This window comes from Pezoporus occidentalis, unplaced genomic scaffold, assembly GCF_034315485.1.
Source record: "Pezoporus occidentalis ecotype Australia unplaced genomic scaffold, CSIRO_AGI_Poc_V1 ctg178, whole genome shotgun sequence".
NCBI classification, from domain to species: Eukaryota; Metazoa; Chordata; class Aves; order Psittaciformes; family Psittacidae; genus Pezoporus; species Pezoporus occidentalis.
The window spans coordinates 982,901-995,935 of NW_026913618.1; the positions used below are offsets into that span (position 1 = coordinate 982,901).

The 13,035-nt window shown below is 58.1% G+C and overlaps 1 protein-coding gene across 5 annotated transcripts in view; it reads right to left on the bottom strand.

Moving 5' to 3' along the window:
- GRID2IP (Grid2 interacting protein) overlaps window positions 1–13,035 on the bottom strand; it is a 35,768-nt gene that overhangs the window by 16,979 nt on the left and 5,754 nt on the right. For 2 of the 5 annotated variants that reach the window (XM_062614806.1, XM_062614805.1), the window contains exons 1-4: window positions 9,343–9,711; window positions 2,601–2,855; window positions 868–953; window positions 407–476 (exon numbers count right to left, since the gene is read on the bottom strand). In XM_062614806.1, coding sequence (XP_062470790.1) covers window positions 407–476; window positions 868–953; window positions 2,601–2,855; window positions 9,343–9,356 — 425 coding nt within the window. In that variant the 5' untranslated portion in view covers window positions 9,357–9,711. Of the gene's footprint in view, window positions 1–406; window positions 477–867; window positions 954–2,600; window positions 2,856–5,804; window positions 6,250–9,342; window positions 9,712–11,883; window positions 12,039–13,035 lie in introns of those variants that run through there. The other 3 variants (XM_062614808.1, XM_062614804.1, XM_062614803.1) reach the window with 2 other exon arrangements.

Below are 13,035 nucleotides of genomic sequence, written 5' to 3' on the forward strand. Positions count from 1 at the left end.
GGGAGCGATCCGTGGGCTGGCTGGTGCTCTGCTGCTTTCAAAAGCAGAGCCCCAGGGCTTTAACATGCCCAACATAACCCACAGTGGCTCAGATCAGGGTCTGGGGTGGGCTGCAGTCAGGACACCAGTTGCATTCAGTGCCATGCATTGTACATGGTTACTGGAACAGAGATGTCAAAGGAGGAGCAGGGATGGAGCTGAAACACCACTCGCAGAGCCAGTTTTCATAAGGGGATGTTAAAGGAGAGGTCCACATGGGCCAACCCCCCCGTGCACCTCAGCAGAGAGCTCTCAGGGATCACCAGGTCTCACTTGGGTTGCACAGGAGTGAACAATGAAGATGCCGGCGCTTGGCCACCTTCCACCCCAGGAGCCCTTGGCACAGGTCTTCTAAAGAGCCTCCTACCTCATGTCCAGGCCATTGAGGAATAGGATCCGATCTCCAGCTTTGAGGGCAGCCTTCTCCGCTGGGCTCCCTAAATCCACAGGGAACAAGAGGGGCTTTAGCTGGCAGATCCCTGCTCACAGGGATGGGTCCCAGCTCTCCGACTGCTCCATGGCCAGGGAAGCCCCCCCTGGAGCAGGGAATCCACGGCAGCTGGATTATCTGAGTGGGCTGGGGCCATTCACTGGGCACGGTGATGCCAGCACCCAGCTTGCATTGGAAATGCAGGTATGATTCCAGGCTATTCACTGCACATGGAACATTTCCCACCTTTCAAGGCAGGAAGTGCCTCAAGCCAGACCAAAATGCACCAAAGGCACCAGTTACTTTGCCCCTTTCCAGCCAACAGCAGGTACTGAAAGCTTCCAATTCAGACCCCAGATAAATCAGTGCCTGAATCCGGTGGCTGGGGGTTTCCTTACCTGGCAGCACAGACTCGATCCACACCGGGGCATGGCCACGCAGCGTGAAGCCGAAGCTTCTGTTGCCTTTATAGACCCGCACAGTTCTGCAGGGGAAAAGCAAGCGTGAAACCAGAGCCCAGTGCTTGGTTCTTGTTCCGTGCCCCAGCCCCTCCAGAGCCCTGGCATCGCCTTGGGGAGGGCTGGAGGGATGCAGGTGCCATCCCTTATGTGCTATCACCGCAGCCCTGAGGCAGATACAGTCCCCACTGGGTCCAGGCCACCCATGCTGGAGCTCTGGAGGGCTCCTTTAGACCCAGTTACTGCTGTCTGCAAGCTAAAGCTGACCATCCATTAACCAGGGCTCCAGCATGGGGAGGTTGGAGGGTCTGGAGGAGACAACAGCTCTTTAGGGCAAAGCCCCTGAGCATGGACTTTGACTCTACATTAAATATTGAACGTATAAATCCACCATCCAGCCCTTCAGATCCAACGTGGTTTTAAAGTGGGACGTGGGATACAGCTTGTATATTGCACAGAGCAGGAGACAGCGTGCTTCAGGGGCAAGGATCTCGTCGGCTGATGAGAGAGGAATTACATTCCACTAGGAAATTTTGGAAGGAGCATTAGGAAATCACCCTGCTGGGAGGTTGATTGGAGCTGGGAGTTGTTCCCTGCAGGAAGCTGGGGGGAAGCAACGTTGCTGAGATCATTTGCAAGCACAGAGCCTGTTGTAGGGCTGTATCCTGCGCTGTCAGGAAAGGAGACTGTGCCGGAGCTGGATTTTGGACCAGTCACACCAAAAAATTACCCTGGCAGGAGGTGGGATGCTGCTGAACTCCCTGCAGATACCAGCTGCAGGCAGGGGAATAGCTCGGGGCATGCCTGTGGCAGCACTGCCCATCCCGGAGGATTCCCCAGCTGTGCTGTCAGAGCAAATCCTGCTGGGAATGCAGCAGGAGGCACCGCCAGCTGAGCTCTGGCCACATGAGCAGTGGGAAATGGGTCAATCCCCTGTGCACCAGGGATTGTCCCTCTTTCGTCCTTCCTCCCATGGCCTCAAACACAGACACTCACTGGGGCAGGGCAGGACAGGACAGCACAGCCTGTTCTGTGCCAAGGTGCCTGGCACGGCCACGTATCCTGCATCCCATTGGCACGGCCAGGTACCCTGCGTCCCACCAGTACATCCATGAACCTTGCATCCCAATGGCACATCGAAGTACCCTGCATCCCACCAGCACTGTCAGGTACCCTGTATCCCACTGACACATCCAGGTACCCTGCATCCCACCAGCATGGTCAGGTACCCTGTATCCCACTGACACATCCAGGTACCCTGCATCCCACTGACATATCCAGGTACCCTGCATCCCACTGACACATCCAGGTACCCTGCATCCCACTGACACATCCAGGTACCCTGCATCCCACTGACACATCCAGGTACCCTGCATCCCACTGACACATCAAAGTACCCCACATCCCATTGTCACAGAAGCCAGCATCCCCTCACACCCTGCCGGTGCCACCTCAGCTCCTCCTGTGGCTCATCCCAGCCCGCCCTGCGACAGCGATGGGACAGAAAGAATGGCTCAGAGCTAGGACAAGGAGCACAAACATGCCCAGTCATCCTCACCCCTGTTGGATTCCACCCGCTCCTCACCCCAAAGGCATCCCCTTTCCCTGCCATCCCTCCACACAGAACCGGAGGCTGCCTCCATGAGCCCAGGGGCCCGCAGGAGCCGTGTTACCTGCGGGCAGCCCCCGAGGCCACATTGCTGGTGAGGAGCGAGGTGGATTTGCGCAGGCTCTTGCTGAGCTCCTCGTGGCTGCGGGGCACGGAGCTGGCGCGGGTGGAGACGAGGAGCCGCTCCTGGTGGTCCTCGCTCCGGCTGCGCCGCAGGCGGTGGCTGTGCTGCTGGCTCTTGGAGCGGCAGAGCTTGCTGATGAGGCTCTGCGACACCACCTCGTCGAACCGCTGCCGGTGCTTCTTGGGGATGAAGATCCTGCAAGAGTGACCCCAGGGAAGGAGTGAGGAGAGCGGGGCAGATGTGGCCCGGAGCTCCGGATCCAGCTGTAGCTGGGAGCTCCGGCTCCTCCTGCGCCCTTGGCCTCAGTCCTCGCAGAGATGGGGATGCTGGGGACACCAGGGATGCCAGCGGCATCTCTTGCCCCATCTCGTGCACGGCTCTAGCAGGGTGAGGATGTCAGACCTCTCCACAGCACTGAGACAGATTCAAACAGCCCAGACAGGACTCCACATTCCCTGGCTCCAGCCTTGGCTGTTGCCACCCTCCTGCTATGGCCAGGAAGGACCCTCACACCCCTTGTGAGATGCTGATGCTGCGGGGATGAGGATGCTGCAGACAAGGGGACAGCACTGAGAACTTGCTCTGCTTCAGGTCACACCCCCCCCCCCGCCTGATAGGAGCTGCTGTGCCAGCAGCCAAGTGGCCCTTGTGCCCCCTGAAAGGACCCCTGAAGCCTCAGTGGATGCAAAGTGGGATCCTGGGAGGAGGCCACATCCGCACTGCTCCCACCTCAGCCAGGGTGTCACCTCTGTAACACCCCGAGACACCTTTCCTTTCCCTTCTGCCACCACAGCAGTGAGACACCGACACCCCCTCACCTCCTCCCACCTCCCGTTTGCACACTTTGGGGCTTCAGGAGGAGCTGTTATCTCCGGGTGTTTCTATAGCAACTCCACACCGGGCTGCTCCTCGCAGCTGCGTTAGACAATAGCATCTTGTGCGGTTCATTAGCGCTCATCACCTCGTGGTGCAGGAGGACACGCTCCCTACATTAGCACAAACCCAGACACTTGTGCTGCGGGAGGGATGTGAGCATCACCTCAAACTGCCCGGGGACCTCATCCCCTGGGGAGCATTAACTGGGGCAAACTCAGTGTCACAGGACCCACAGCACCTTGCTTTATGGGGCCGCATTGGATGCAATGAAAGTGGTTGGAGAGGCTGGGGCTGGCATCGGTCCCCTTCCTCAGGCAGTGTCACCAAAGGAACCCAAAAGCCTGGCTGAAGCCAGAGGAGAAGGAAGGGGAAGCTTCAAACCCTAAACCTCCTGTGACCAGGACATCTCTGTTTTCCCCTAACAAAAGGCAGAACTCACAATGAGCTCTGATGAGTGGGAGCAAACAGATCGCCACCATCCCGAGCCTGGCATACGCTCCCACAAAGCATTTGGTGACGATTTAAAATAAGCAACACGCTGGTACAATTCACAATCACTTTGTGATCAAGCAGCAACTAGCAAAGAGTGAGGTGATGCCAACGGATGCTCCAAACTCAGCGGTGAGCAGGCTCCTATGGGACCGCAGCCCTGTGGCGGGGAAGGATGCAGGGGAGCAGTGAGTCCCGGCCGGATCCCACACCTCTGGCCCATGCTGGGCTCCCACCAGGGAGAAGTCCGGGTTCCTTGCAGGGAAAACCGGCACGTTCCCATTTCAGTTGGCCAAATTAAGCTGCCCTGCTCGCTGCAGCGGGGCTGCCCCACTTTGAGCTGCCTGATGCAGACATCGGGGCTGAGGAGTGAAGTACGGCTGAGCTCCATAACCAGGCGAAGGACAGGCTTTAGGGATGGACTGACTCAGTGCTAGGGGTAAAGCGGTGCCTTAGCAAGGAGAGGAGCTCATTGGTAATAATAATCCCACTAAAGCATGCAAAAGGGTTTCCTTCTGCAAAACCCTCTGAGAGGAGCTGCAGTGCTGCTGGGTGCTGGACCCCCAAGCTCTGGACACCCTGTGCTTCAGCAGGGGATGCCTCCGAGCTGTGGGTGCCAAGGTCTGGTCCTGAACAAGGGACCCTCCAAAGGTAGCACATGGGATGTCATTAGACAGCGTTGGTGCTTCAGCCTGTCCTCTGCTCCAGCACAGTGCCCAGTGCTTCATGAGGAACCGTGGCTATTTCTGCACCTCCCTGCAATCCCATGGGATAAACCTGCCTTTGCCCATCAGCGTGGCACCGAGGAGCAGCACCCAGATGGGGTTTCCCTCTCCCAGCAAATCCCACTGGGATGCAGGGAGTATGGATGCGCCCACCCTGTTTGGGCAGACAGGGAGGGCTTGGGATCTGTGCAGCGCTGACCTCTTGCCTTCAGCTTCCTCTTCCTCCTCCTCAGGTGCTCCAGGTCAGCCCTGGCTCTGTTCCCTGTTGGAAAAGGGATGGGAAAAGCATCCCCAGCCCATGCTCTGAGTGTGAATTCAGGGTCTTTTCCAGGCCAGGAGAGTCTCCAGAGGTGCAGGATGCTTTGCCGTCTATCTTCCTCAGAAGCAGCCCCGCTGGGGCAGCAGCACAATGCTGCAGGATGGTCCCCATCCACTCAGCTCCCTGCTCTGGCCCTCATCTTGGTCTTAGTCACACTCACTGCTTTTGAAATCCAAGACAGGCCCCTTGCAGCTCCCCTCTGGACAAACATCCCTGTTCCTGCAGCCTGTGCTCGCTGACAACCCCACACCATGGAAAACCACTTTCACAAGCACCCAGGTCCTGTGATGGGCACCCAGCTCATGCGGACGGTGCTGCCCTGGGATGCTGGGTGCTGAGATTCACCAGTGCCAACCGCATCCCCTTAAGCAGGGCAGTGGTGGTGGCTCCAGCCCTGGTGGGAGCAGGTAGAAGCAGCTCCAAGTTTGCTCAGAGCTCGTGCTCAGCCAGGGCTGGGAGCAAGAGGACCCCAATGCTCGCTCCATCACCCCCTGCACCACGCAGCACCCCCAAACCGCATCCTCACCACCCGTCCTTTGCTGGACCACAGCGATGGAGACAAAGCAGACCCAGATGGGCTCTTCCCGCCTCCCCCCAGCTCCCACCCCAATTTTCCACCTGAGCTTCACTCAACTGCCCCCAGCAGCTCCCGATGAGCCTCCACGACACCACCTCGTGCGAGGGACATCGCGGGGACGTTTCCCACCACAGCCAGCACCACGCGCGGACACGTACCGAAAATGCCGGGAGAAGCTCCGGTCCTTTCCCATTTGTCAGGGTACAGCAGCGGGAACAAAGGGGAGACGCTTCAGATCCTCATGCAGCTGAGCCTCAGCCTCGGCTCACGCCCACGACGCGGCCGGATCCAACAACCAAGCCCTGCGCCAGCCGGTGCCGCCCTGGCACTTGTCACCCCTGCGGTGCGCGGGGACGCGGCCAGATGGGCCGGCGAGCAGCAAACCCGACCTGTGCCGAGCCCCTGCCTGCTGCCCGCCACGCACCCAGCCCCGGCTGGACCGGCACCATCCACCCCGTGCCTCCTGCTGAGCAATGGGGCTCCAGTGCCTGCTCTGCCCTCCCTGCTCCGGCTCCAGAGCCGCTTGCCTGCCCTAAGCGCTGCAGCCGCTGCGATGTGTATCTGGAAGGATCTCGCAGCAGAAAGGAGGGCACGGCTCGGCGCCGAACTCCAGGGGGGATGCCTCCCTGGTGCTAATTAGTTGACTTCTAAAGTGCTTCTGTTTAAATTACATGCTGCAATAACGGGTGAGAAAGCTTAAAGGCGAACGGCATCAGCGGCGGGGATGTGGCAGGTGGAGATGCCTTGGACCAGGACCGGCACCAGCATCAAAACCAAGGGCCCAAAGCTCTCCCCATGCTCAGAGCATCATTTAACACAGCAGCGCTGTGCGTTAAGGGTAGAAGATAATAAACCCCACATCTTTAATTTAAATAATGCCGTCTTTAAGCACAGCGCTCGCGTTTGATGAAGAGGATGTGAAGCTTCCCGGAGCTGCCAACATCAGACGTGGTCTCCGGGTAGCAAAGGAAGGAAAAAAGAGAAGTGGATGGTTTAGCCCCAAACCAACAAGCAAAGGCCTGACCTTGAGTCTGTCAGTTGTGCAGAGAAAAACACATCCCAGGGTGGATTAAAGCACTGAGCCACTCTTGGACTGGGTCTGAACTGCGCTGTGTAACAGCTCCCAGTCTGGAGAAGCGCTTCTCCACAGTGCGCTGCAGTGCTGGAATTCATGCACTCTGGGCAGGGAAAACCCTTGCACAGCCTTACCCAGTGTCAGGACTTCTGCTTGTGAACCTGTACTGATTTGATCCATCCTAACCGACCCGCGTGCAGCCTTGCACTGGCCTCCAGCCCCAGCAGCACCGACAGCCCCAGGGGACATGGAGCATCCGAACCCTCCTGCACGAGCGGGACCCGCTGCAGCCCAGCAGCGAGCTGGACCTGCAGCTTTCACAGGGGCTGTTATCCCGTTATCCCCGGTAATGGAGGCTCCATAATCACCCCTCTGGCTGCAGATGTTTTGCAGATGTGGCCGTTGTTAACATTAAATAGGAATGAAGGTGCTTTTGCACCCGAGAGCACAGACACCGGTGGGATGCAGAGGCTGCACGTGGGGTTCAGGAGCCTCTCACAGCCATTCTCCAGCCACCCCACTGCTTCCTGGGGACAACCCAAACCCCTGAGCCCCACACAGGGGCCTTTGGGGAAGGTCACCCTCTCCTGACCCATCCCTACACCGGCTCCAGTGGTGATTGATGCATCAGCTGCTGGTAAGGGCCTCCCTGGAGCAGCTCCGCAGCCCATGCCTGGCTGGGGTCACCTTCCCCATCAGCCCTGGGGGCTTTCACCTCTCCCAAACCCAGTGCCCCTGTGTGCGAACCAAGAGCAGGTGGCTTTGTCCTTCCCTGGCAGGGACAGACAGCCCTGAAGCTGCTGGGGACCTTCAAAGAAGCCCCCAAAAAGCACCAGCATCTCCTGTGTCACCTCCTGCTTCCCGGAGCCACAGGGAGCAGCCTCCTCAGCCCACTGTCCCCAGCCTGCTTTCTGCTGGCAACAGCAGCACAAACACAGCTTTCCGTGTTCTGTGCAAGGTGCTGGCACACTCAGACCACGTAACCACTTCCCAAAAGGAAAGAGGTGGCTGGGTGCTGGGGCACAGGCAGACCAGGCTGCTGCAATCCGCGCTGCAGCCATGGTTTGATTGTCAGAAGAATCTGATCTCCATTTGCACCGGGGCATTTTGGCCATGACCTATTTGAACTCCGCCAATGAAAACGGAACTCTGCTCCCCAATGTTTCACTGCTGGCACAGTTTTTATCCCTGCTGCCCTAATTCCCTTTTTTTCGGGCAGCTGAACATATGCTGGCCCCTTGGATTAGGGATTCTTTAGAATGGAAACAAACCAGAGCTGCTTTTCCTCCATCCCCAGAGGCTCTACGCAGGCAGGGGGACAGTGTCTGTGTGTGGTCTGAGGTGCTGCATCAGCCACAGCCAGAGTGATGTGGGATGGGGGGGTGTCACCCAATACAAGCTGCACCAGTGCCCGAAAGACCTGGAAAGCTGCCCCCAGCCCTAGAGGAGTGGGTACATGGAGGGGACCACAAGCAGGGAAGCAGCACAACCCGTAACATATAAATCCCGATGGCTCAAATGAAATTTCTTATCCAAAGACAGTCACAGATGGCTGGAGCCTTTTAATACGGGAACATGCCAAGCGCTGTTATTGCTGTGAAAAACAAGCTGAGACAAATAGATCGTGTTTGGAGCGCCGTTAAAATGAACCCGATGGAATTTCTCCCGTTATAAGGGAACCCCTGATGGGCAGTGATTTTATCTTTGTCACTGATCAAAAGGGACTGCAACCAAAGCAGCACTCGCCCAGCCCAAAGGGCCAGCAACTTGAGCTGCTCACTTTGGGTTTCCCACTGGGACAGAGGCTATTTGGGAAGCAAACAGACCATAACCAAAGCAGGGAAGTAACAAACTACCCCAACTGCTCTCCCTGCAGCAGAGCGAAGCACAGCATGGCTCAAAGCAGATCCATGACAACACAGAGCAGTCCAAACAGCCCGAGAGTTATCACCTAATGAATTAATGGGGCCAGGGTGAGAGGTTGGATGTGCTCCCGAGCACACCCGCATCCCGCTATCCAAATCCAGGTTAATGGGACGATGTCCAGCGAGCGTCAACACCGGTGCTTTATGCACCAGCTTTTGTAACACTGCAGGTGAGTGGGGACGAGTGGACCTGTGTCCCCATCGCTCCCCAGTTCCCATGCAAAAAGGTAGTTCAGACCTAAACGCAATGCAGAGCACTGGGTGCAGAGCACTGGGTGCACAGCACTGGGTGCAGAGCCGGTGCCGTTCCTCTGCTGGAACCACAGCTGTACCCTGCTTTGAAACCAGCCCAGAAAGAAGAGCAGAGCCAAGGCTCTCGCCCCTGGGACCCCGGCGTGCCCAGGATAACCCGCTCCCCTCCACAAGCCCTGCACACACACTTGGTATCACCATGGGGAGCAGGGGAGACAAACCCCGCGGCTCCCCCAGGACCAGACCCAGGCTTTGCTGTTTGCAACCACAAGACAAGAGGTTCCCTCTCCCCAGCAGCTCCCCGACAAGAGCAGCCCCGCCGCCACACGGATGCTAAGAGTTAATTAACTTTTAGCACATCTCGCCTTTGCTGGGTTTGAGAATTAAGCTCTTTAAAAGCCGTTCCCCTCCCAGCCTGCCAGGAAAGGTCCATCCTCTACTCACCCGAGACAGCTCATCTTCCCCCCTCGCTGCCGTATTTCATCCTTCTTGAGCAGAACCACGGTTGTGCACTTTTACTACAGCCATATGGGCAGGGGATGGGAGCGGGGAGGAACTGGCGCAGCACGTGTGTTATCCCTGCTATCCACAGCCACAGGGATGAGGAAAATGTCAGCAAATTAAAACCTGCAGGAGCTTAATTCTGGGCAAACGGGATGGAATCCGTCTGAGCTAAAGGGAAGTAAACAAACCAGCCCACCAGTGCTGGAAACAGCCCAGCTGGAGGCGAGCAGAGGAGAAACATCTGCAGCCCTGGGTCGATGGAGTCGGGGGGTCTTGGGTTACGCTGCGCTGCTGCAGTCTGCAGGGAGCACGTTAAACCCCGGGGGGGACAGGAGGGGAGGGAGGACAGAGCAGCACCAACAGCCTGAAAATAAACCCAGCTGGTGCAGAGGGAAGATGCAATGAGGCCAGCGTGAGGGTCAGTGGCACATGGGGATGTAGCGGCCGCTGGGCTCTGCATGGCAGGGGGCACATGGGCACCTAGAGTGGGACACCAGCATGCACCCCATGACAGGGCTTGAACAGCAGGGAGAGCGTTGGGGACCCCTGACCATCACCCTCATCATCGCTCCCTCGTCCCTGGCTGAAGGGCATCACCGTCACTGGAGGGAAGGGTGATCCCAGCCCCTCAGTTTCCTATCAGCTGCTCTCCTCTGGGCTCTGCAGGGCAGGAGGCACGGGTGGGCTGAGGGAGTGTGATTCCACCCCAGCATCTTGGGTGGAAACAGCCCAGAGAGCTGGGCACAGCCCCACAGGGCCGCCAAGGCTGGACGGGGGGTACCCGTGTGGTCACAAGCCCATCCTTGAATGGATCCATGTGCCTGCAAGGGTTGTCCTGCAGGATGAGCCCCAGGCAGCTCAGATGGGATCCATATGCACCTAAATTGCACCAACACACACCGCTGCCGGGGGGTGGCTGCTCTGCACCCTGGGAGCAATGGGACAGCCACACCATGGGACAGCACCCCATCCCAGTGCCAGAGATAGGATTCCCCCATGCACAAACCTCCCAGCACAACCCTTCCCCAGTCCCAGGATGCTGGCTCAGGGCACAGAGCCCAAACCCCTCAGTCAGTGATGGACTAAACTGGCTCAAGCCATGGGGAGCACCCAGGAGCTGCCCACACCTTTCAGAGGGTTATTAAAAGCATTAAAAGCTCTTGCTCAGCACCAAACCCATCAGATGGGGAACTCCAGGATCAGCAGCTCATATTGGGTACAGCAGCGCACACGGAGCTGCCCCTGGCTCCCCAGCACCCCGCAGCTGCAAAACCAGCTCCCAAAGCACCTTGATTTTTTATTGTCCTCACTCCATTAAGATTAAATGGTAAATCTTGTCCCTAAGCTGAATATTTCATTTCCATTAAACCAAGATCAGCTTCCTGACACACGGCGCGTCTTGCCCCACCGTTAACCCTTCACACAGGGGCATGGGGCAGCAGCGGGGTTTCAATGTGATACCAGGGGGGCTGTCCCGTGGTGCTGCCCCATGGCATACAGGGCTGGCCATAGGGATGTCAGCACCGGGTTCAGCCACATTCTCCTCTGCTAACATGGGGGTCACTGGGATGGGGATATTCTGAGGGAACCTGCTGTGCCCCTGCAGATGGGCTTGGGTCCGGAGGAAATACTTGGACACTTATTCAGATCCCCTCTGAGCGGGAAATGATCCTGTGTAATTATAGGGAATATGTAATTATATGGGATATGATAATCCCCTCCGCATGCTGGCTCTACAGGGCTCTGTGCCCGTCCCCACTCCAGTACAGGGGGGGTCCAGCTGACCCGTGTTCAGCCACAGCAGAGCATGGGGACACTGCATGGCAAGGGCCACTGCCCCGCTCTTCCCACCATCCCCATCACTGGATCATCGGCTGGCGGCAGGCACGGTGGAGACCCCGGCACGGGGACGTTGTTATGGTAACCGTAATATCTCGCAATTCCACTGATTAAAGCAGGAATTGGAAAGCCGGGCCCAGAGTGCAGCCAGATGGAGACCTGATTCCCTAATGGCCATCGTCTCAGCCCGGCTGTAATCCCCGCCACGTGTCCGTGCGCTGCCCTGCACTCCACACTGCAGCAAGAGCGGGGGACCCGCTACACATCCGCTGTGCCAGGGGCTCAGGAGCTGCCCAAACCCAAGCAGAGCATTGCCAGAGCATCCCGGGATGCTGCGGGCAGTGCCCATGGTCCCAACAGAGACACCCCCCCCCCAGCTGCCCCTCACCTGGGTTATTTCCTGGCCAGGCTCTTGAAGAGCTGCCAGCCCTTCTGCAGCCAACCCCATCTCCCTTGGGAATGACAGCCAGAAACGGGAGCCACATCCGTGCTGCAGGAGGAGGTGTGAGCACTGCAGGGATGGGGATGGCAGGTGGCTGGTACAGTACAGGTCCCCGATCTCCTGGGCCGTGCTCAGCACCCACAGGCTGATGGGCACCCATGGCTTATAGACCAGCACAGGAGGTTACTGTCACCCTGTACCTGATGCTGTCAATGAGATGCTGGTGGGACTCCTGGGTGAGGACCATGCAGAGGGCATAGGCCAAGTATTCCACCTTCCGCTCCGCTGCGTATTGCTTCAGGACAGTGAACACCTTCTCCTTCACCTCCGGCTGGTCACCGAGGATGTCATCCACCTGCAACATGGGAGCCGGGAGAGGAGAGGGAAGGGACATTGAGCAGAGCAGGTAATGGTATGTATGGAGGCACTGAGGGTGCAGAAAACGCGTCCATCTCATCGCAGCACCCAGTCAGCAAAGAGGGAGCACGTGGGGAAGAAGGAGAAACACCAGACACCAGCCCATCACACAGCACTGCTGGGGTCCCCCACATGTCCCTGGTGGGGCTGTTCTGTGTGTTGCAAACATTGCAGCAGGACAGAGAGGCTGTGCCATGGCCAGGCTGGGATCTGGCTGATCAGTTTGGAATCTGCCTTCCACTGCAATAGGCTTTTGGAGGTGATGCTTGAAACAGCATCAGCAGCACCAAGCTGCTGCCCCGTCCTCTCCACCTGTGACAGCCCTGGCAGGCGGAGCAATCAGCTAATCACCACCCAGCCAATCACCCCCAACGGGACCCTCCTTATCAGCCCCTTCCCAGGCCGGGGGCTGCTCTTTGGCCTGGGGTTGTGCTGGATGGGGGATGCTGGTGCCTGCAGCCCGGCTGCATGCAGTGAATGCATGGGGTGCAGAAGCTCCCTGTGACTGCCCTGCAGTCCCTGTGTGCAGTGGGTTTTCCTGCAAGGTGATGGGTTTGTGCTGACAGCAGCTCCGTGAGCACAGGGGGATGCAGCAGTGAGGGCAGCAGAGCCCTTCACCCTTCCTTGGTGTGCATCCTGCAGCAGCACTGCATGGGAACCAGCAGCCATCACCCAGCCAAGCCCCTTGCATCATCTGGGAGCAACCCTCATCCAGGGAAGAGGAAGAACCGAGTCTTCCAGGTGCTTGTCCCACTTGGCAGCTCCCATGGGAGGCTCGGTGCTGGTGCTGTCCCCCCACTGCAGCCCCCTGGGTGCTTTGGGTCTGCGCAGCCGCCGGCAGCAGCGCTTCAAGGTTATGGAATCTGGGGCACTCGCATTCTCTTGGGCTCACTCGTGTGCTGCTGAGTCCCAAGGTCCAGCTCTGAAATGCAAAG